Genomic DNA, 21,602 nt, shown 5'->3' with positions numbered 1-21,602 from the left:
TCGCTGCAAGGAAAGGCACACGCGGTCTTGATGCAGACAAATGACAACACATTTCCTCTTGTAGTTACATGATGTCTTTTGTTGTGACAGACAAAGTATTTTAATGTCCCCGTGGCAGTTTATCTCGTCTGTAACTAGAATAACTTGAACACATGCTGCCCTGTCTTCTTCAACAGTTCTTGTGCTCTTTTAAAGCCTGGCGTTGCCTTCAGCCCAGTCTCTTGATTTTAGTATTCAACAAGCAAGACTAAAAACTGAGGTGTGTGGAACAGTGTAAACTCTCACTCCACTCCTCTTTTGAAATGCAAAAGGCAAGGCAGCTTCATGTCCTTGCTACATTGACAAAGATCCTTCAATGCTCTAAATTAATTACTGCACCTTGATTTGTTGTGTATTTGAGTCATCAAATTTGCCAAAAACAGAAATTACCATATTTTATTTCATCCAAAAACAGTTCCTCAACTCATCCTTATTCTCCCAGTGAGAAATCCTGATTTATACATAACAAAAGATGTGATATAAGATATATTCTATCTCAAAGATTTTTTTTAATTAACGTGGAATTCCTTAAGAATGGATTGCGGTCATCAATAGCACCAAGAATTGTGTATCATTCACCCTTGCTGTCAGCTCTGTCTGAAGGTCCAATTCACAACATACTGCCGCAATAATATTGAGGTACAAACACTCCCATGAAGTTTTGCAGGTCAGTGCAGCTCAGTGCAGCTCAGTGCAGCTCTTGTTTTGGGTCTGTTTGAGAAGATGAGCTGTCAGCATCTCCACACGCTGCTGCACCATGCACTCTCATTCTGAGGAAGCGTAAACCTGTCTACATTCAGATGATGAGCTGGATGGTGGGGGGACTCTTCTAACCAGTGCAATGAGGAGTCAGTTCCTGATAACTGGTATACAAAGTTAGTAAGAGCAGCTTGTTTCACACGTGGAGAAAGAAATGCCTGGGTTATGTTTTTGACATCCACCGCTAGACTCATAGAACTGTTTATGCCAATGATAGGAATGTCATAGTAATATAGACAGACTATATTTATGGATTATTTACTTTTAGGTTATTCCAAAGTTGAATTGCAGTCATTATACCTGAAAAGTTTGAGTTTGATTTATGTTTACATACTGTGAATAGGTTGCGTTTCTCAGCAGACAATAGTAATTGGATTCTGTGAGACTGTGCTGGTTTTAGAGAATAAAGTATTTTTTGCAGTGAGGCTCATTTGCACAGAAAGGGGCCAATTTTGCCCCCAATTGAATGCACAAATGTCTCATTTAATACCTACAAACAGCGTAGAGTGCAGATATTTCTTCGCTCTGCAGTGCAGTTTATGGTGTGTTTAACCCTTTGTTAGTGCATTGTGAATCAGACGGTGTCTTTTTGTCTTATTTACACAGATTTAGTGGGATCATAAGCTGCACAACTTTTTTTGCCCCCTCATAAATCAGGCTCTAAAATGTGTGACCTAAAAAGCAACAACATCACAAAACATCTTCAGAGTTTGTAGAGTTTTTTAATTGTTCTGGAAATGGTAAAAAATATCAATGACAATCGCGATGATCTGGCATGCGTTCTGTCACCAAGCATGTCATGGTAATAGTGCAGAACAGGATTTGTTGTGGAAAAAAGCTTGGTAGTTCAGTCTCAAGCTCCCTCCTCTGTGGTTGTGTTTAATATTCAACTTCAGCGGGTAGAGCATTACAGTCGCACACTAATATCCAGTAAATGTAAATCCAGTCTTCCTCGGTGATACAGTTTGTCGTCGCCTCAGAAGAAACATCATAAATAAAAGAACACATCCCCAAAAAACTGCACAATGATCATCATGTATTAGCATAAGAAAAATGACTGCTAAGTTCTTTTAACAGGATTCCTCTTAGTTTCTGTGCATCAAAGTAGCCCTCAGGATCTGTAACAGATCTCCATCTTTATAAAATGTTAAATATCTGTCTAAAAAAATCTACATATAAATTAAACAACAAATACATACATAGACGCTCTAAAGAGAAACATTTCTGTCCTTTTTACATTTTAGATTTACATTTTTAACATCAGATAGAAAATATCTCCAGAACGCATTTAACAAACACTTTAATCCAGTTGTTGATCTGCATGTTGTACCATAGCCCTTTGTTTTATCTTGACATTGTTATCCAGAATGTTGTTAAATTGATGCATTTGAGCTTACTGTCACATTTACTATGGTGTCTTCTGTCTGGTTAGCTAGCTGTTGTTACACAACATAATTACAAGACCGATATTTATTTATTTAAAACACAGTCAAAGACATTTTCAGTAGAAATATATTTGTGATAGTCCACAGTTTACAACCAGAATCCACAAAAATGCACAAAATGTTCTTGTGGTAAAAAAACGTCTGAAGTGCTTTGGATCCCCGGAGAGTTTTTGGTTTAGTTGTTTGTTGCTGTTTGTTTGTCGATCTGACTTTCCTTCAGACTTTGTTTAATCTGAGAAGTCTGCCGGTCTGATCATCATCATAGTGGACTTCAGTGAATAGCCCGAGCCTTTCCAGTAGTACCATTTGACTCCATTGAAGCGATTTGAGTTTTGGCCTTGTTGGTAATACATGCCGTTCAAATTGGACGGACCGCAGGCATCAAACCACCAACCTGCAACATCAAAACAAACATAGTCAATTTAGATGTAATGATGCCAAAGAAGATAATGAACACAACTCTGTGAAACAGGGATGCTGATTCTCTTTCTCTTTTGAAAGTAAAATCTAAACCGGTGTTGTGGTAATTTCTGTAACACTAATAAGAAACAACAGGAGACACAATGACATGAGATTGGCTTTCATGGGTTTCATTAGATTTTTAACTGGAGTTGCCCAAACCAACAGGCACCAGCTGCTTTCAATAGGTCATATATGATTACCTGTTTTTAAAGAAAGGACTGTGTCGGGCATTTCCACATGATCAGCTTTAGAAAGAAATCCAGTATTAAATATGTGACTCTCAGAGCTTAGCTATTTTGAGATAACTTTTGAGGTTTTGCAGTTCATATATGCACATACATTGTCTTTGAATTAGGAAAGCTTTGGAGCCATTTAAGTTCACAGCATGCTTTCAAATTGAGGATGCCTTCACTCCTATAAAACAAACCTTTGAAGTCAATCAGCTGTAACGTACGCTGCATGTAGACAGGATGGTGTTTAGATTTGATTGAGCATGAAATCAATTCTTAAGCAATAACAGTTTGGTGACTTTCATGTAATGAAAAGCATTTAACTGAATCTTCTGCAGTGTTGTTTTAGTAGCTGTAGCTCAAATGATAACATGTCATGGCATCTTAGGAGCAGCTGTGTCACCATCTCAGAGCAGATATTTCAAATGTAGCGATGCTGAATTTGGAACTGTCTGCCAAATTGTTTTCACCCGAATGGATTTTTCTCACTCTCCCTTTTGAGTCAGGGCTCCGTGATGGTTTTAAAAGTTTTAAAAGTGTGTAAGCTGGGAAGTTTCAGGCTTAGAATTTGGTTAGATTACTCTGACAGACTTTAAAAGGGGTTTTCAGTTCTGCAAGACTTTTTATGCACACTAGAGAAATGGCATGAGTGGCAGACTTCGACTTAAGAAACTTAAATGCCCTCAAAGAGACAGCTGATGGTACAGCACAGAAATTTTGAAACAGGGCCTGATGTTTTTTTTATGAGTGCTTACTTACTGACAATGACCACCACTGTGCCTTCTTTGTTTTAATAACTATTTATTACTGCCTATTTATTTCATTCAATAGTTTAGCTGTTCTATTTATTCAATACATATATATATATATATATATATATATATATATATATATATATATATATATATATATATTGCAACATTTGCACCCTGCACTACCTCACTTACTGTTTTATCTATTTATCTATTCACTCCATTATCCATAATTAGTCTAGTTTAACTCATATAGTCAGCACTTTCTAGTCTATGTCCTCATCTTGTTGCTTCGTCTTGTTTTTTATATTCTGTCTTGTCAGTGTATTGTTTGTCTGTCGTTTTATTTGCACTTGCACTGCTTTGCACCTGCCATGTGAGGAATGAAACTTTGTTCAGCTGTATAAAAGCTATACAGATGAATGACAATAAAGTTTGAGTTGAGTTGAGTTATCAGTATTTACTTATCATATTTGGTTATGGATAAGTAGAAAGACATTGCATCTGAACAGAATTAAATATGGACCTTCAAATAAAACATCTTAGGAACCATGTGTGAATGGATAAAGTATATTTGGTAGCAGCTTCTGTGGTTTAAGGTGTGTGATTGTTAAAATAGTTTGTTGTGCTGTTTTTAGTCTATGAGACTTGCTGTGTTGTCATATTGGGCAGGGAAACAGTCACATGAGTAATGTCGGAGATGCTGTTTTGATTAAATCCACCTGCTCACCTTTTCTGGACAGCAGAAGCGAGAGGTTGAGCTGGGTCACCGTACTTTTTGTTTACCCCTATTTTATCTGATCATGGCGGCTACAGTGATCATGAGTTGATCATCTTATTCCTCCATAAAAGGTTTAACTTGTTTTTGGGGATCTGAGAGATTTTTGGGTCAAGCTTGTCATATGAGCAGGAGATCCAACTTCATCTTCTCAGTGGCTTATTGTTGAGTGAAGTTACTTAAAGTCCTTTGTACATTTTTTAAAATGTGTTGCTGTTGAAACTTAATCAGAGAGAAGCTGATTGAGCTTTACGGTAAAATATATAATTCAAGAGTATACTGATTTGGTGATGCAGTTAAAAACAGGAGCTCAACCAATACAGCAGAACTGAAGATATTCATCAACTCATATATTTTAAATATCATTGCCTACATCACCTACAATGCTAATGTCCCATTCAGCCTCATTAGATGCTGACTCAGGGGACATCAATTGAGGAAATATGAAATTGTGCAGCTTCAAAAGCCAAACAAAGCCTCTAAAGGGCTTCCCCTGTTGGCAGTAGTATTCTCCACAAGCTGTAAAAATAATAAAACATGGAAGGACTTCCTCTTTACAGCCACAGTCAGTGGTAGATTTAATTATAATTATAATGATCATTTTTCAATCGTTTCATAAAGGTGACCTGCTTTCAATTTGTTATTCATTCAAAATGTGGTTTCAGATTCCTAATGACAGATCCTGCCTCACTCTGTTTACTGGATCAGTGCCACTGGGTCACAATTGACCATAATGCACAAATGGAGTCCCCTGTGGGAGACCCCTCATGGGAAAAAAGGGATAGGGTAAGAGCTTTCATGCTTTCGTGCTCACTTGGCAGACCCTGATTCAGAGCGAGACAAACTTCTGGCAGCAGAGTCACTTTCAGCGGAATGGAGGAGGACTCCTAAACAACAAGAGGAGAGAGGGAAAAGCTCTGTTCCCAGGCTATTAATGTCAGCTATTGTAGGAGCTGAATTCCCCAATGAGTTTATCAGTGATTAACTTGGGGCTAATTGTGCTCTTTGACCTGGCCACAAAAGTAAGGGAGCGCTCAAAAATGCCCTTGAAGATTTTTGGGGGAAGTGCCAAGATTTTGTTGAGTGGGAATTTGCTCTCCAACAAGTGCCATGACAAGTTGACATGGTTATTGTAGTTTTTCTGATGTGTGCAAACACTGAACTGTATTTTAAAGGAATTTGTTCCTTACCCCCTGTTGTCAGTTGTGAACATTTGCAAACACATTTGTCGTTGTCTGCATCCTTTGTACTGAAATCACTTCCCGGCTGCCCGATGCTGCTTATTTTGCCTGCTGTTCCACTGAAGCCTTTAAGGTGTATCCTGTACAATGAAAAAAAAAGGAAAAATGAAGGAAGAGGAGAAGGAAGTCTGTGATTGCTGTTCCTCAAAAGGCAGCGTCCTACACATTTTTACACTTCTTTGGCCACAGCTTTGCTTCTGTAGGTCTAAAATGGGATCATGCAAAAGGAAGTGTGAGCTGTTTGCATTACAGACTTGCTCTGTTACCTCATATTTGTGGGTTTTTTCTGCGTGGGATGTCCACAATCCACACTTTGTATGCCATTGACTTATTTGGAATTACAGAGCTGAATGTCAAGCTAAAGAGCAAATTGGTCATAGCAGAGTAGACTTTAGACCTGAATAGGACTGTGTTGAATTGGAGCATTTCAAGGTCTGATTGAGAAATTCAAAGGAAGTATCCATTCCACTCCAAAAATCGGCTTAGGTTCGGGAAAGAAAATACCCCCAAATATTGTGTTTTTGCCAAGAGGTGCCAACAGTGGGCTTGAAATCCAAGACATTTCATGTATTTCCTATTTTCAAACGCTGCCTGGGTTTATGACATTTTCTTTGGGCTGATGCCAGAACATTCATATCAGGCAGTTTTTCACAGAGAAGATTGAGTTTACAACAATTTGTTTGAGGTCAGCAGTCAAGATCATGGGACAGGTCTTTTCAAAGAAATCTTTCAGGAGAGACATTCGTGTGATGCTGACCAGGGACAGGAATAAACCATTGAGGACAAGTGAAATTCAGTGGAAAATGACCACAAGTGCTGTCTGTGTTTCCATCGACGTGTTCTCATCATCACTGTCGCTCAACTAATTGTAGAGAATGAGCCTAATTCCACTTCATTATTCCACCTCATTATTCCCTCTAATTGAGCTACTTTCAAATACAGGTGCAGGCGGTGATTCAGGCGCAGCAGGCTGGAAAATGTTGTGATTGAACCGCTCTAAACTTCATGTGAGTTCTTCCAAAGATGATGCTTTCAGAGATGTTTTGTTGTAAGAATGCATCTTATCTATAGATTGTATAAGAACATGCATGTAGTCTCAATGACATCACTCATTGCATTGGTCTTTGGAGGCCAAATGATGACGGTTTCCAAATTGGAGATGCTGACTAACCAGCTAATTTAGACATCAGCAAAGAGGCGGAGTTGAAGTCATGGACAAGCAGCCAAACAGCTACCAAGTGCCTACCTATGAGTCAACTCATGCATGAGTCATAAATGCATTCCACCCTCGTTCAATAAGTACAAAGATACAAACAAGGTAAAGAGACTTTGAAGGCTTTGAACATCTTGGACTCTGCTCTTAAAATGAGCAAGCTGCACTGCAGGTTTAGCTCAGTGGGTTTATCGTGCATCCAGTGTACAGAGGCTATTTTCTTGGAAATGGGCAGCCAAGGTTTGGATGTTACCTGATCGCCACTCTCTCTGCCGAGTTTTCTACTCTATCTACTGTCCGACCAGTTAAGGCATGAAGAGCCCCAAACCCACCCAAAAATATATTTTAAAGGTGACATATCACGCTTTTTTCATCAATATATATTGGTCTAAGAGGTCCCCAAAACATGTCTTTAAAGTTTATGCTCAAAAAAACACTTTGAAATCAGATTTTGGCATGCCTGAAAAGCCCTCTTCTTCAGCCCTCCTCAGAACAGTCTGTTTTCCCTCTGACCACGCCCCCTCAGGAAGTGGATGTGACCTCGGCTATCCAGCACGTTGATCTAATATTTACATGTTGGCTAAATATACACGGCTGCTCACAGATCGCGTTACTTCAACCCTCTGAATCTGATCCAGAATCTAATCCTGACAGAGAGCGGCCTGCAGCAGGACCTTTCTGAACGATTGGTCACAGATTTAGAATTTCTTGTTGTTTTATTTATCAGTATGTCGACGTGTGTCTTGGTACACAGCGACGAACATGTAGCTATGTGGCTATGCTAACTAGCGCTAGCACTTATCCATGATAAGTAAAAATCATCCACTAGATCTTCAAATCTGCAGACCTGGGGAGTAAAACCGACCTCTACCAGAAAGGCAGCAGGACCTTTCTGAAGGATTGGTCACAGATTCTGTGTTTCTTGTTGTTTTATTTGTCAATATGTCGACTTGTGTCTTGGTACACAGCTACAGCTACAGCTACAGCTACAGCTCAGCTACAGCTACAGCTACAGCTACAGCTACAGCTACAGCTACAGCTACAGCTACAACATGTAGCTATGTGGCTATGCTAACTAGCGCTAGCACTTTTCCATGAAAAATAAAAATCATCCACTAGATCTTCAAATCTGCAGACGTGGGGAGTAAAACCGACCTTTGTGTTTATTAAGCCAGCCTACAACTAGCATGCCTCCCTCCTAAGCTCCTTGTTAGCACACATGTGTGCAGGTAATGAAAAAGGGAGGAGAGTTGAGTTGTATTTTATACAGTCTATGGGCTGAACAATCTCAGAGCTCTGACTCTGTGACAGACCGGATATTGTTGTGACGTAACAAAAACACTGAAGTCTGAAACGGCTCATTTCACACACATTTACAGAAAGGTGGAGAAATCAGAACAGGGGCATTCTCGGGGGGTTTGTAGACATGCCAGGGAAACATATTTCAGGAAGAGAACCATTAAAAAGTCGATTTTGCATGATATGTCACCTTTAAAAATTGGGCACTTTAATAATCGACCTAATGTCTGCTTCCTTGGCTTTTGGAGCCAGCCTCAAGTGGACTTTCAACAAACTACATTTTTTGCAATTCATTAGCCTCTCCATTCAGTGCCCAAGGTTTTCACTGGGCCTTATTTCAAGGCTTTTGCTTCAGGTTATGTGGTCACACAAAGTTGTGTATTTCTTCTGCAAATTGCAAAGTGTAGGGCTCTGGTGCTCACTTTAGTTGCACTCTTTTTTTCTAACTTGAGCATTTTTTTCATGAGAGAGGACATCCAAAAATGCTGGTAATGGAGAGACATGAATTGCTAATGAGAATTGGTATCTTTAATTACCATGAGATAACAATGTTTGGTTTCAAGCAAAATCCAACATATTCATGAATTGCCTCTGAGCATTAGACACCCTCACTGTTAAACTAACATACCTGTAATTCTGTGCCTCACTGTCGATTGTAAAGAGGTCATATTGTGAGAATCCAGAGTTTCCTTCCCAGTCACTCAGCTGGATCCTCAGTTTGTACGACCGTTGAATCGACAGTCTGGAGACAAATTCATTTCCCAACCAGAGTTCACCTGAAGGATCTCCAAACCCCTGAAGAGACGCAGAAGAAACTTAGTCAGACTGTGTTGTACTTCTGCAATAGAGGCCTGAAGATCTCAAACTCTTGTGTGCAGTACATTTCTTTGCTTTCAGTTTTTTTTCATGAGAATACTTTGAATACTTTCAGCAGCTCCACAAAGCTATCACAAATATTCACATTCATAAGATCTTGCACTGTGCAAGGAGTAGCAGAAATGTCATGAATGCTTCGCTCTGTAATGAATGCTCTGTACAGACATTAGACTGAGTTTGAAATTCAGTCTTTGATCCTTTAACATTTAGCTTGGTTCTGGCAATGATGGTCTCTTTTTTAAAAAGCCATGCTACCCCTCTTTCTCTGGAGATTAGTTAGAGTTAAAACAAGTTCACAAGAATGTGACATATTCTTGGATTGAATCCGGTGCTAACGGGTGGCAAAGAGCACACATTACTGTAGTTTCTAAAGCGTAAAGGTATCCCGCTGGCTTTATTTTTGTTCAAAGCAGGTGGTGGTCACCTCAGATCTGTTTGTTTGTAGTTGTGGTTGGTCTGTTTTTCTTGACTCTTTGGCTTTCTTCTTGGAATTGCCTCTAACAGAGAGGAAACACTGGGCCAACTTCTTTGTTGTCCAGAACTGGCCACTGTCTTGTGCTTTTGGGGAGAAAGCTGTAGCCTAGGTTTTATTTTTCTAAGGGGAGAATTTCTTCTTAATCGCTTTTACCTTTTTGTACTCCTGCCACGTACGGTGAAAGTCAACACGGCCGTCAAAGCGTTTTTGTAGCACTGTCCAGCCTCCTCCGTCTGTCTCCATGTCACAGAAAGCCTTCAAACACAAAGGGAAAAGGTAGATTTAATTAACAATTCACAATTATTATGTGAGTAACTTTGCAGATTTATATTATGACTCAAGCGGTCTAGTGTGGGTTTGATTAAAACGAATGTTAAGTTGCTTGGAAGGGGTAAAAGTTCAAGTTACACCCACTGAAAAGTATCTAAGGAGATCCCAGTTTTAGCTCAAGCATGCATCTTTAATGGAAGTCTGAGTACATTTTAATTTATCTTCCTCACCATTAAACACAATACTGTGTATTGAGCCCTTCCAGGAGTGTGCCATTTGTTTTAAACAAGGTTGTATAAGTGTGGATGGGTCAGTGCATGTGAAGTCACTCTACTGGGTCCATTCTTATTATTCTTTTAAAGTTTATTTTTGGGGGTTTTATGCCTTTATTGAGACGACAGGACAGTGGATAGAGCAGGATACTTGGAGAGAGTGGGGAATGTGGTAAAGGGCTTCAAACCCGGGCCGCCCGCTCTGGGGACTATGGCTTCTGTATGGGGCGCACAATTTAACCTTGAGGCCAAACCGGCGCCCTGTGCTGTTTTTTTTTAGCTTGAATACAAATATGACCTCGCAAGATGTGCCATCTTTACTACCAGATTTCATAACTGAGCACTCTTTTCTATTCTGCATGAATGAAACAAGCTTACTTTACCTTGACCTCTGTTGTAGTGTTGGGTAACGTCAGCGTGTAGACCCCACTCTTTTTGTTTCCAGACTTGTAGACCGCAGCACAGTCCATAAAGGTGGTCGGCGTGTCCTGCATCATGACCGTTTTTGTCTCTGTAGAGGAAACCAGGCTTGTTTATGTGACACTAAACATTTGCATTGGCATTTGCCATCCTTTGATAAATTCACATGAAAAGACGCGTTAATTGCTTTAGAGCTTTGACAGTGAAATGTGGTAATTAAAGTTAGGTGGCTGCCTTTGTGCAGCTCAATACAGCAGCACAACCTGCACAAAGGCCTCAATAATGAAGAACTGAGGGTATTTGTTGAAAGGCTCTTAGATTGGATTAATTCATGGGTTTAATTTTGTCCGAATTTATGGAGGCCACAGAGGCTTTTGCAAAGAGAGTCTTCAAATGAACATGAATTGTATACATAAAAGTTAAGGTTGTACATGCACCTCATCATACTACAGGGAAAGGTCTGTACCTGGAACTGAGCCTGAAGAGATAGTATGAATCAGGTTGGTGACGGTGTCCAGGAGCTCTTGCTGCTGATGCTGCAGGACCGTGTTGTTAGAAGAGACTCTGAGCAGCTGCTGCTCGAGCTCGCCTATGATGGATGTCTGCCTCAGTATTAAAGTCTGAAGCTGTTCCTTTTCTTCTCGAAGTGTCTTCAGCTCCATCTGCCTCTGCTCCTCCATGTGCTCCACCTTCTTCTCCAGGAAGCTGAGAAGAAGGAAGTGGGTTGATAATAACCAACTTTGTCTTTATGCATCAGACCAATGTTGTGTTGATCAAATGTTTTGTATAGGATTTGTTGTCCTCACCTGTTTTTGTCATTCAGCTTGTTGATTTCATTTGTTTGGACAATTAGCTGTTTTTCCAACTTGTTGGTAGACAGGGAATTTTCCAGAAGTCTGCGCTCAAGTCTAGTAGTATGATGTATTACCTAAAAGGAAAGACCAATATCCAATCGACTTCATTAATACAGCTCATTCAACAAACAATAACTAGGTATATCAAAGTGATGCACAGTGACAAACAATAGCAGCAGTAGAAACACAGTAAAATAGATCAAATATAAAAACCCAAGAGTCGAGATGTAAGGAAATGCAGATTATATGTTGTGCCACCCACGGGGGCTAAAGCTCCAGTTAATGCCTTCTGCCATAATACTATAATGCTCTACTACTTGGATGTAAATAAGCACAGGGGACAGGTGACATCTCGTAGTGCGATGCATAACCAGCACAGGCACGTTTACATTTACCTGCAAGGAGTACCAAAGGCTGGTAGCCACGCTTGGCAAACCAATCCGACAGACTCTGTGGGTCAGGGTTTAGCCGTGTGAAATAAATTGTCCTCAGTCTGAACGGTTTTCTGAATGTTTTCTTATTTTAGACGAGACAGTTGGACTTTTTATCTCTGTGCTTATGACTGGAAAGTAAGTCACACTGAAACGTCCCCACCAAGAAAGATAACTTTTACGACAGGACTTAAAAGTTGGCACAGCTGGAGATGTTCTAATGGGGCCCATTACTGAATAGGTCTTTCAGTCTGGTCTGGGGGACCAAAAGAAGCAGCTGATCAGCAGACCTCAAAGACCTCAAGGGAGGTTGGCGATATAATGAGGTGTTTATCCATTAACAGATTTAGCTGCATTCAATCTTTTCCAACCACATTTATTTAATATATTTTATGAAGCAACACAACTTGGCAAAGCTTCAGAATATATAAATATAACCCATTAGAAAGGATGGCAAAAGAGCAATGATCCTATAGGGGATAAAAAGCATCAGTATTTTGTCTCGTCAACAGGCAGTTTGTTTGGATGTTATGCTCTGTTTCCCATTAGTGCAACAAGTTCAACAAAAGCCCAGTTTGCACTCCCAGGGTGAATATACATCGCTTTGCAAAATGGAAAAACATAGCAGCAGCAGCAGCAACAAAATTCCAATACAGCACCTGAACAAGGGGAACATTCAGAATCTACCTGTTTTTAAACACCCACATATTGAACTGCACTCTGAGGTTGAGGACCTTGTCTCGAATTTCCCATTTTGGAGGAACTGGACTCAGCAAAAAGCAGGTTGTTTACATAGATCCCAGCTATGTGTCTCCAATGGAGCTGTTGATGTCTTTGAACAGACGGATGTGTGATTGTGACAAACTGATAGACCCCTTCTGTGGGAATACGAGTGTGCTAATAACAGGAAATGCTGTACAGTTGGCTCACATAAGGTCATTGACGTGTAGCCACAATAATAAACTGACGCACTCATGCCTGTTTTTCTCTCTGCCTATGTTTTTAACTCTGAAGTTACATTATTTAATGCAGTTTATCGCTGAGCACACTTAAAAAAATAACGTCCATGCAACAAGTGACAAACCTGCACCACACTTCCATTAGTATAATATTCAGTTGAAAGACATATATTCAATAAGCCTCCTTCTCAGTGTTCTGTTGCATGGCTTGTGTGCACTCTCTATCATTGCTCCCCTCTGTATGTTTAAAGTAGCATGCAGTTCAGACTCACCTGTGCCTCCACATTGGTCAGTTTCCGTGTTTGCTCTGCAGTTTGACTCAGCAGGTTGGTCCCAATTTCAATCATTGTCGCTGTGTGATTGTGGACAGCGGTCTGTTGGAGTTGGACCATGTCCTGCTTCATGCTGTCCTGGATGTAGTTCTCCAGCTGCAGCACAGATGAGAGACAGTGAGCATCCGACAGTTTGAGATTTGAGTTCTAGGGGGGTTGAGGGTTGGTATCATGTCGGTCACACACAGTCCTGTTTCCCATTTATGCAAGGTAACACAAATTTGATTATACAGCTTTCTTACCAATCATCAAATGCTTGATTCTGATTGGTCAAAACCCCACCACAATGGCAATTAATGCTTAATAGTAAGAGCAAGACCAGGGACAACTAGATCACCCACATCAAATCAAATAAATCTGTGGAAATTTAGTTAATTTTACTTTTGTATAGTTAATGATTTCACCTCCAAAAACCTATGTTTCTGATAGCAACGATTGACAACACGGAGGATACTTTTAATATTACTCTAGATTTACTTGGAGAGCACAAAACTTAATAATGATGGCGAATGGCTGAACAGTCACAAGCTAAGAAAAGCACGGAGACTAGTGAGGGATGATTATACAAGGAGTTGAGTTTGAGCAACGTCTACCAAATTGAAGAAAACGCACATGAAGCAACCACAAACCACAAACCACAACACATGGTGGTTTTTGATGTGAAAATAGAACAGTTACAGGGAAGAGGACCTTACATAGGTCACAGGTGCTGCTGTTATTTTCTGCATATATGGATATGCAGAATGTAAAAAACATAAAACGCCAATGTTTTATCATGAATGCAAATGTTTGGTTTAATGGTGTCAGACCCTCAAGTAGGCTGATAACACAATCATTGTCATGGAAGCGCTACCAACGATCGCATCTGAGGAACAATATTTATAGTCAACTTGTTTGAACCTTTAATTGGTAAATAGGTAACAAGAAGAAGAAGAAGAAGAAGAAGAAGAAGAAGAAGAAGAAGAAGAAGAAGAAGAAGAAGAAGAAGAAGAAGAAGAAGAAGAAGAAGAAGAAGAAGAAGAAGAAGAAGAAGAAGAAGAAGAAGAAGAAGAAGAAGAAGAAGAACACACATGCACTTTGGGAGAGATGTCAGAGTGAGGATGCTGCCATCAACCAGCGCACCCCAAGCAGTTGGGGTCTGGTGCCTTGCTCAAGGGCACCAGGCAAGTGAACCAGCACCTCTCCAGCCACCAGTCCACTTGCCAAACTTCGTCCATACTGGGACTCGAACCGGCAACCCTTCGGTTCCCAAGTCAAGTCCCTATGGACTAAGCTACTGCTGCCCCAAATAAAACCAGAGATCCCTAACCAACAAGGAGGACAGTGTAGTTAGCAGGTCGTAACGCCAAAGAGAATCACTTTAGGGTGAGATAAGACCCAGACGTGAATACATGATCCCATATATAAGCAGCACAAACAAGCTTTACAAGCGAAAATCTAGTCTTAAATCCTTTTCGGTGAATAAAAATAAACAATCCATCTTGATTAAGGCTTAAGAATTAATTGATACATTTAGGCAAGGCAAGGCAAGGCAGCTTTATTTGTATAGCGCATTTCATACACGAGGGCAACTCAATGTGCTTTACATTAAAACATTAAAAGCATTGGAGACATTCAGACAAGCATAAAATAACACAATTAAAATGACAAATATGATAAAACAGAAAAGAAAAGGAAAATTAGAAATAAATTAAAAATTACATTAAATTTTTAATTTAAAATCAGCATTTAACATGAACACAGTGCATCCAGAAAGTATTCACCGGCCTTCACACTGTTCACATGTTGTTACAATACAGACTAAATCTGAAAGAGATTGACCAAATTTTTCTTCTCAGAAATTCATCCACAATTTCACAAAATGACAAATTGAATTAGATGGAAATAAAGCAAGATAAAATGTTATAGATGGAAAACAGGTTTTTAGGCTTTTTTTGCAAATGTAAAAAATAAAAAAACTGTAATATCACATTCACTACCTTTTCTATGACAGTCAAAAATGTAGCTTAGGTGCTTCCTGTTTCCACTGATTGTCTCTGAGATGTTTCTACAGCTGGATTAGAGTCTACCTGTGACAAACGTAGTTCACTGGGCATTATTTGGAAAGGCACTCACCTGTCTACATAGATACAAAGGAGATGGTTATACCCATTTCTGGGAATTCATGTTTATCCTGACAATAGAAATTCTCTATTCTCTACAAATCACTGATCACAGGTGAAAGGATCTGCTCTGTGATGAGGTGTTTGAAATTCTGTTTTTTTTCCACTGTTCAATAAGTGGAGAAGAAACGTGATTATTTGAGATTTAAAATGCAACATTCTTGATCTGTGATTCTGGTTAATCTTGAGATGGTTTATTCATTTTTTGTTGCTGTCATCCTGACTCAGAATGATAAAACACATGTATACCCATAGCAAACCTCTTAATCACAAGACATACACAGTGACTCAGAGCATACAGTGTGTGGTACAGGGTGGGTGCAGGTCTAGGTCTCTAATCTCATCCTATCTACCTTACAGTATCACCATATTTAGACTGAGACCAATCATTAAGTTATTTCCTGCACGGTGTTCCTGAGCGGCAATCAGGTCACACGACTCGTAAACAGGATGGATGTGTTGAGTGAGGAGTTACATCCTTCATGACGGTACGACATCTGTGTACAACCGGACACCAACGCCACATTTGTTATTTACTAATCAGACAGTAATGCAGCCACAAAAACAGCCAGTCGTATTATTATTATTATTTTTTCTCTCGTGGTGTATAAAAAGCAACAACTGCAATCAGCGCTGATTTTGTTTGTCTTCCTTTCATGACTCCCGGTGTGTTTATGTTCTTGGACACACACGGGGATGTGTGCTAGGTGGAAGCTTTTCATTTGGATTGCGGGGCAGGATTTCCCATTGACAGTCGATGATCTAATCAGTTGTTTACTCCGCGTGTCTCAGAGGCGTCAGTAAGGGGTGACTGTGTTCCTCATTCACATGAGAGCGCGACAACAAATCCTCTTCCTCTTTTGTCATCAGCTGAGAAAATCACACCTGATGGAAGTGAGTACTGCACACTGGTTTAAAAGATTTGCTTTGAAAAGAAAATAAGAGAGCGTGTTTGATAACAGGGTGTTAATTTTCTGTAGACATCCTAAACTATTTTATTTAAAGCATTACACAATTTTTAGGCTTTTAAGTGACGGTCTGGCTCCCCTAAATTAAGAGGTCGTAATTTGTTTTTGCATTAATTTAATCTTTAAGCACTTTTAGATACTGCTGTGAATAAATCGTTTTTTTAATATCATCAGTCAAATTCATTTACCTGTTTTCTTATCTAAGTTTAATGGAAGCTGTGTCTTTTAATGAAATCAGTATTTGAATGAAATGAATGAGGTACTAAAGGTAGCAAGGTCTGCAGCTTCTTTAGTGTATTCATTTTTTAAACTCTAAGCTGTAGTAGAAATTCGACTATTTTGTTTTATAAATGAGATACAGCACACCTCCGTTCTGTATTGCACTTGTTATATGTTTTCTTTTCTGCAGATATAAATGGCTGTAGCGCATTTGCTCACTGAGCTTAATGTTGTGTCTTTGTAAAGCTGTAGAAAGAGTCGCAGTAAGATGTCATATTAAAAAATGTGGGAATATGTATCAGACTTGTCCGCTGTCAGACCTCGTGAGTGCTGTAAAACATCCTGTGCTCTTACACATAGTTTTTCTTCTTGATGATAAATATCATAAATATTTTAGTAGCCACTTCTCTGTTGGGAAACTTAACCCATCGCACCTTTGCTGTGATTTCTCCTCCCGCGTTTCTCATCTCATCTGTAAGTTAATGCAGAACAAAAGCAGGCACCTGAACATTTTCCTCTCACACAGACGTTACAGTGTGTTGATGCAGGTAGAGTTACGTCTTTGTGACACCTCATTAATCATCACCTCTTCGCCTGTTAGAAATATGTAACCGCATGTTCTGCAGGGCTTTGTGAAATGTTCACTTGTGTTGCAAACAGGCTTTTGTTTCTGAGGCAGCACTTTGGCAGCCGTCTGTACATGAGCGCCGCTAGTTACTGACTACATGGCAAAGAGCTTCAAAGCAGCGTGACCCTCTGAGCTCTCCCGTGGAACAGATCAGAGTCTGTTTTATGTTATGGACCAGGAATTGAGCGATCATGCTGTGAGATGTTCCTGTCTTGTCTGGCCATCCTTATGAAATCCTCATAGGTAATTACTCTCTGAAGAAAAGAACAAAAGAGCTATTTCACTTCTTTCACTCGTTCACAAGTAATGGCTCAGCAGCCTGACAGGGAAGCATGCGTCCCTCGTGTGGACACCTGTGTGGAGTCTTTGTCAGACCTCAAACCCATTATCCAATCAATAGAGAAACATTTTCTTCATGAAAATGGATCCCCAAAGCATCAGCCTGTGAAGGGGAAGCTTATTTGAAAATAACTTATTGCTTTCTTTTATCCGGTGACGACACTTCCAGACAAAGTGGTTCTTTCTGACGGGAAGGTTTGCTCAATTTAGCCACGTTTATCTCTCCTTTTGTTGAGTGAAAAAATGTTATCATGTTCTTATTTCGTGGCCTTCATCTGACCTCACTATGCTGACATCAATTTTTGAATTCCATCATTTTAAGACGCGATTTCTTTAACAAACATACAAGGGGACCAAAACAGCTTTGCCTCACTTATGTTGGCATGAACACAAAAAGAGTTGGTGTTTTGGTCTGAATGAGTCTGAACATTTTCCAAAACACAGGAGGACAAAGTCAGCGGCTATCCCTGAAGTTTTTCAGTCAGAAAAACATCTTTACAGTCGTTCTTGATGCTTTAATCCACAGATGTTCCTTTAACTGGAGTGTAGAATATCAATACTCAACAAAAGTAAAAAAAAATAATGATTTGCTGCAGTTTCCTGCTGTTGAATAATGTGTCTCGAGGCAGAATGCTGGTGCTCTGATCTTCTTCACATATTTATGTGTGGTTTTCTGCAGAACATGTGCAGTATGGGTAATGTGCAATATATCTAGATTGTGGGTTTTATTGGTTGATGCCTTTTTGTTTATATTTGTTTGATTTGTTAATATTACTTTGGAGGCAGCTAAATGTGTTCAGCACTTTAGTCCAAAACAAATTTCCCTAAGGGGAAAAAGTAAAGTGTATCATATTACATTGTATATGTTGTATTGTGTCGTTTCATATCAGTGCATATTGGTACATATTGTGTTTTATACTTTACACCAGGGGTACCAAGAGTGGGAGTCGGAACCCCTTGGAGGGGTCAAGAGATTCTAATGAAGGAGTTACAAGATGTTTTTTTTTTTTTTTTTTAAGTAATCTGAAATGTCATATTTTGTTGATTACTGTAAATGTATCAGAAGCAAAATAGTAATTATAATTATAAATATTTTTTAATTAGTTTTCTGCCCTTCTTTGATGCTAAATGACTCCTAAGGTTAGGGTTAGAGTTAGGGTTAGTTAGCAATAACAAAAGCATCAGTAGTAGTAGTAAATTCACAACAGCACAGGAAACATAGCCGTATGTAGGTGGCAAATTTTCTGCTGACCAGCTTAACAAAGTATCAAGCTACATTTAATCACTTTGAGGAATTATGGTGGTAAACTGCACATATATTTGCAGTTTATTAATTTTTGCAACCCCTGCTTTATTCCAGTGTCATTTTTCCTATCAATTTATTTTGTATGGTATCATATCATATAGTACTGTACTGAACTGCACTAGAACCAATCTGTGTCGTAACGTAGCGTAACGTAACATATCGTGTCGTATCGTAGCCTATCAGGTGGTATCGTATCATAACTAACGTGCCGTATTGTATCTTAACGCATCGTATCGTACCGCTGTTATCTTTAGTTCTGAAAAACTGAAAATGAACTATGAAAATCTACAGTCAAACCATTTTAGAGTAATTTTTTTAATTCTAGCACACCTTTATAGTCTCAGATACCAGCTCCCACATTGCAATGTTTCTCTCTGAAACTTTACCTCTCACAGTCACACATGTAACAGTCTCAGTCAGTGTGTGTCAACCTTACCTTCAGCAGCCACTGCGTGTTGTTCTCCATGGTCATCTCCAGCTGTTCCAGCCTCTGAGCTGACTCGTTGTTGTCTGCAGGTCCATCCTTCTGCTCTGGGTTGTAGTTGCTGCTCTCAGTTTGACAGTTGTCCTGCTCTGGCAGCAGAAAGGTGTAGCTGCACGGCCCGTTCTGGATCTGATACTGTCTCTTACCCGCAGCATTGTATCCCGTCCCCAGACCAAGGCAGAAACTTATAACTAATAAGTCCACATTGAGCATCTTCATAGTGAAGCTGTTGACCTAAATGTGAAGTGAGCGCAGCTATAACTTCTTTAACTTCCCCTAAGTGACAGGACGTCTCTCCCAAACAGCATCCAAATGTAAAAGAGTCCTCTTGAGATTCCTTTTATTCCCTCTCAGTGGTAGGAGGAGAAAAAGCCATCAGGAATTAGAGCTGGTGTGTCATTCCCTCAGGTTACCGGTGCCAGACTGCATGTGCTCGCTTTTCATCGAGCCCCCGACCACTTGTTTGAGCTGCCCATGGCCCCCCTCTGGTTAGCTAACTGTGAGTTTAAAACCACTCCCCCCCTCTTGCTGTGGCCAGTCACTGTGAAGAGCAGTGAAGTGGAGATTCCTTTCAGTACACACACTAAACACAGACTAGCAGATGCACAAACTACACACCTTCCACTATATCCTCTACAAAAGCCACGTGTTTTTCTCGGCTCTGCTTGAAAAAACGCTCCTCAGGATGCAGCTGTCCACCTTCAGCACACTCTGTGATAGTAGCAGCATCCATCCCATTCATTCAAGAATGTTTCCCGGTCAGTGACAAAGCATCCCTGAATGAGAAATTCAAAGGAAGAGGTCGTATTCAAATGGGATGTTGTGTCCACATATTTGTGTTCTTATTGGATGCAAATTAAAATTTAAAGCAGACAAAATCTAAATGCCTTTTTTCTACATCCGTCTCTCTTCTTTCTTTTATGTAAGTTTATACATTCCAAAACTCCCAGATCTCTCCTCGGGGGTCAGGGTCCTTTAAGTCTAAAATACTTTGTTTTTACTACAAACTAAAGTTGCCACTATTTGACCTCAGACCACAAAATAGAAAATGGCCTCTGCTTCTGGGCAGATTTATGCAATTGCAACCTAAGTGTACTTGGCAGATCTCTGTCTGAGTCACAAGAATAATCAAACTTTATTTGTTCTTACTCCTACAGATCAGAAAAGTCATGGGAACGTTGTTTTGTTTCTTTGTTTTCTCTAACAACAAAATGCTTCTTTGTAATTGTAGCCTACCTTGTTTGATTTTGTGACATTTTTGAGTATGTGGGCAAGCTGTGGGTGTTTTCTGTATCCTGTTGCAGAGTTTCATGTCTGCACAAGCTTGGAATAGCACAACCAAAAGTGATCCCACGCAGATCAACTTTTTCACTTTTAGCTTTAAGTGTGAATTTGTGTGAGAGTGAAAATAATCAGTCTGAGTATGAACAGATTTTTAATGCAGCTGAATTTGTTCACACCTTACAAAGGTAGAGCTATTCATTGCAGGCATCTCCTGAAGATATTAAAGGAATATTTTCAGGCATTCTAAGTAATCAACATGCCTGAAATGCCCTTGGTAATGAGGTGTTATTAGCAGCTTGTTCAGAAGAAAATAGCGGACAGGCTCCCCACGACACACAACAATGCAGCCTTTAATAACTCTTACCTTATATAATGAATATCCTGCATTGCACAAAGGGGATGTTTAGGTTCTTTTCCCCTAATTGCAGCATAAACTTGACCAGACGTCACATAAGTCTGTCTGAAGGCTCTCATGTCACAGTGGGGGGCAGACTGCAGGTGCATCGAGCAGGAAGGGCACTGACATCGGAGGATGTTTTGTCCAGTGCTGCAGGAATGTACCTCCAGCAAAGACACTTTTTTTTCAATCTGTTTATTTATTTTATTATTGATTATTTATTTAGGTTTTCTTTTTTCTTTTTATTTATTAATTTATTTTGAATTTTTCATACTTTAAAAAAACAAAAAAAAAATTGTTTAGTTTGAACTACTTTTTTTATTCCCAGGTTTGTTTGGACTTTTTGTTTTTATTTTTAGAAAACATTTAGTTTTGTTCAGTTTAATTTGTTTTATCATCAGTTTTTTCCTTATTTTGTAATATGGGATACCTGTCAGAAGTGTTTCCCAAAAGAGACAGAAAAGGTATTGTGTAAAAAAAAAACAACACATCTTAATACAAAAGATTAACAACCAGTGTTCCTCAAAGGGTGAACCCTGAAGGATGTGTCAGTCAGTGTACTTGTGTCTTGTAATTATAAAGGAAAAAGAAACATTTGAATGAATATTATTGTTAATATTTAAAATTGTTAATATGTTAAAGCCTGAACATATCTCATATAAAACCTTGATCCTTTTTGTAATTAGTATTGTATTGAATTTTACATAA

The 21,602-nt window shown here is 39.4% G+C and overlaps 2 protein-coding genes across 4 annotated transcripts in view; one reads left to right on the top strand and one right to left on the bottom strand.

Moving 5' to 3' along the window:
• mcph1 (microcephalin 1) overlaps window positions 1–21,602 on the top strand; it is a 41,991-nt gene that overhangs the window by 13,349 nt on the left and 7,040 nt on the right. The gene's annotated exons all lie outside the window — the stretch shown is intronic.
• On the bottom strand, window positions 1,501–19,653 carry angpt2a (angiopoietin 2a). The gene is made up of 9 exons (XM_034681680.1): window positions 19,166–19,653; window positions 13,048–13,203; window positions 11,338–11,459; window positions 10,998–11,236; window positions 10,495–10,622; window positions 9,723–9,824; window positions 8,847–9,013; window positions 5,656–5,786; window positions 1,501–2,637 (listed from the first exon to the last, which is right to left on the bottom strand). Exons 1-9 carry the CDS (start codon window positions 19,430–19,432, stop codon window positions 2,471–2,473), a joined length of 1,479 nt encoding a protein of 492 aa, XP_034537571.1. The 5' UTR covers window positions 19,433–19,653; the 3' UTR covers window positions 1,501–2,470.

The sequence above is a fragment of the Notolabrus celidotus genome, chromosome 4 (genome assembly GCF_009762535.1).
Source record: "Notolabrus celidotus isolate fNotCel1 chromosome 4, fNotCel1.pri, whole genome shotgun sequence".
NCBI lineage: Eukaryota > Metazoa > Chordata > Actinopteri > Labriformes > Labridae > Notolabrus > Notolabrus celidotus.
Note: the sequence above shows the minus strand (reverse complement) of the source record. Positions and strands in the feature narration are given on the sequence as shown.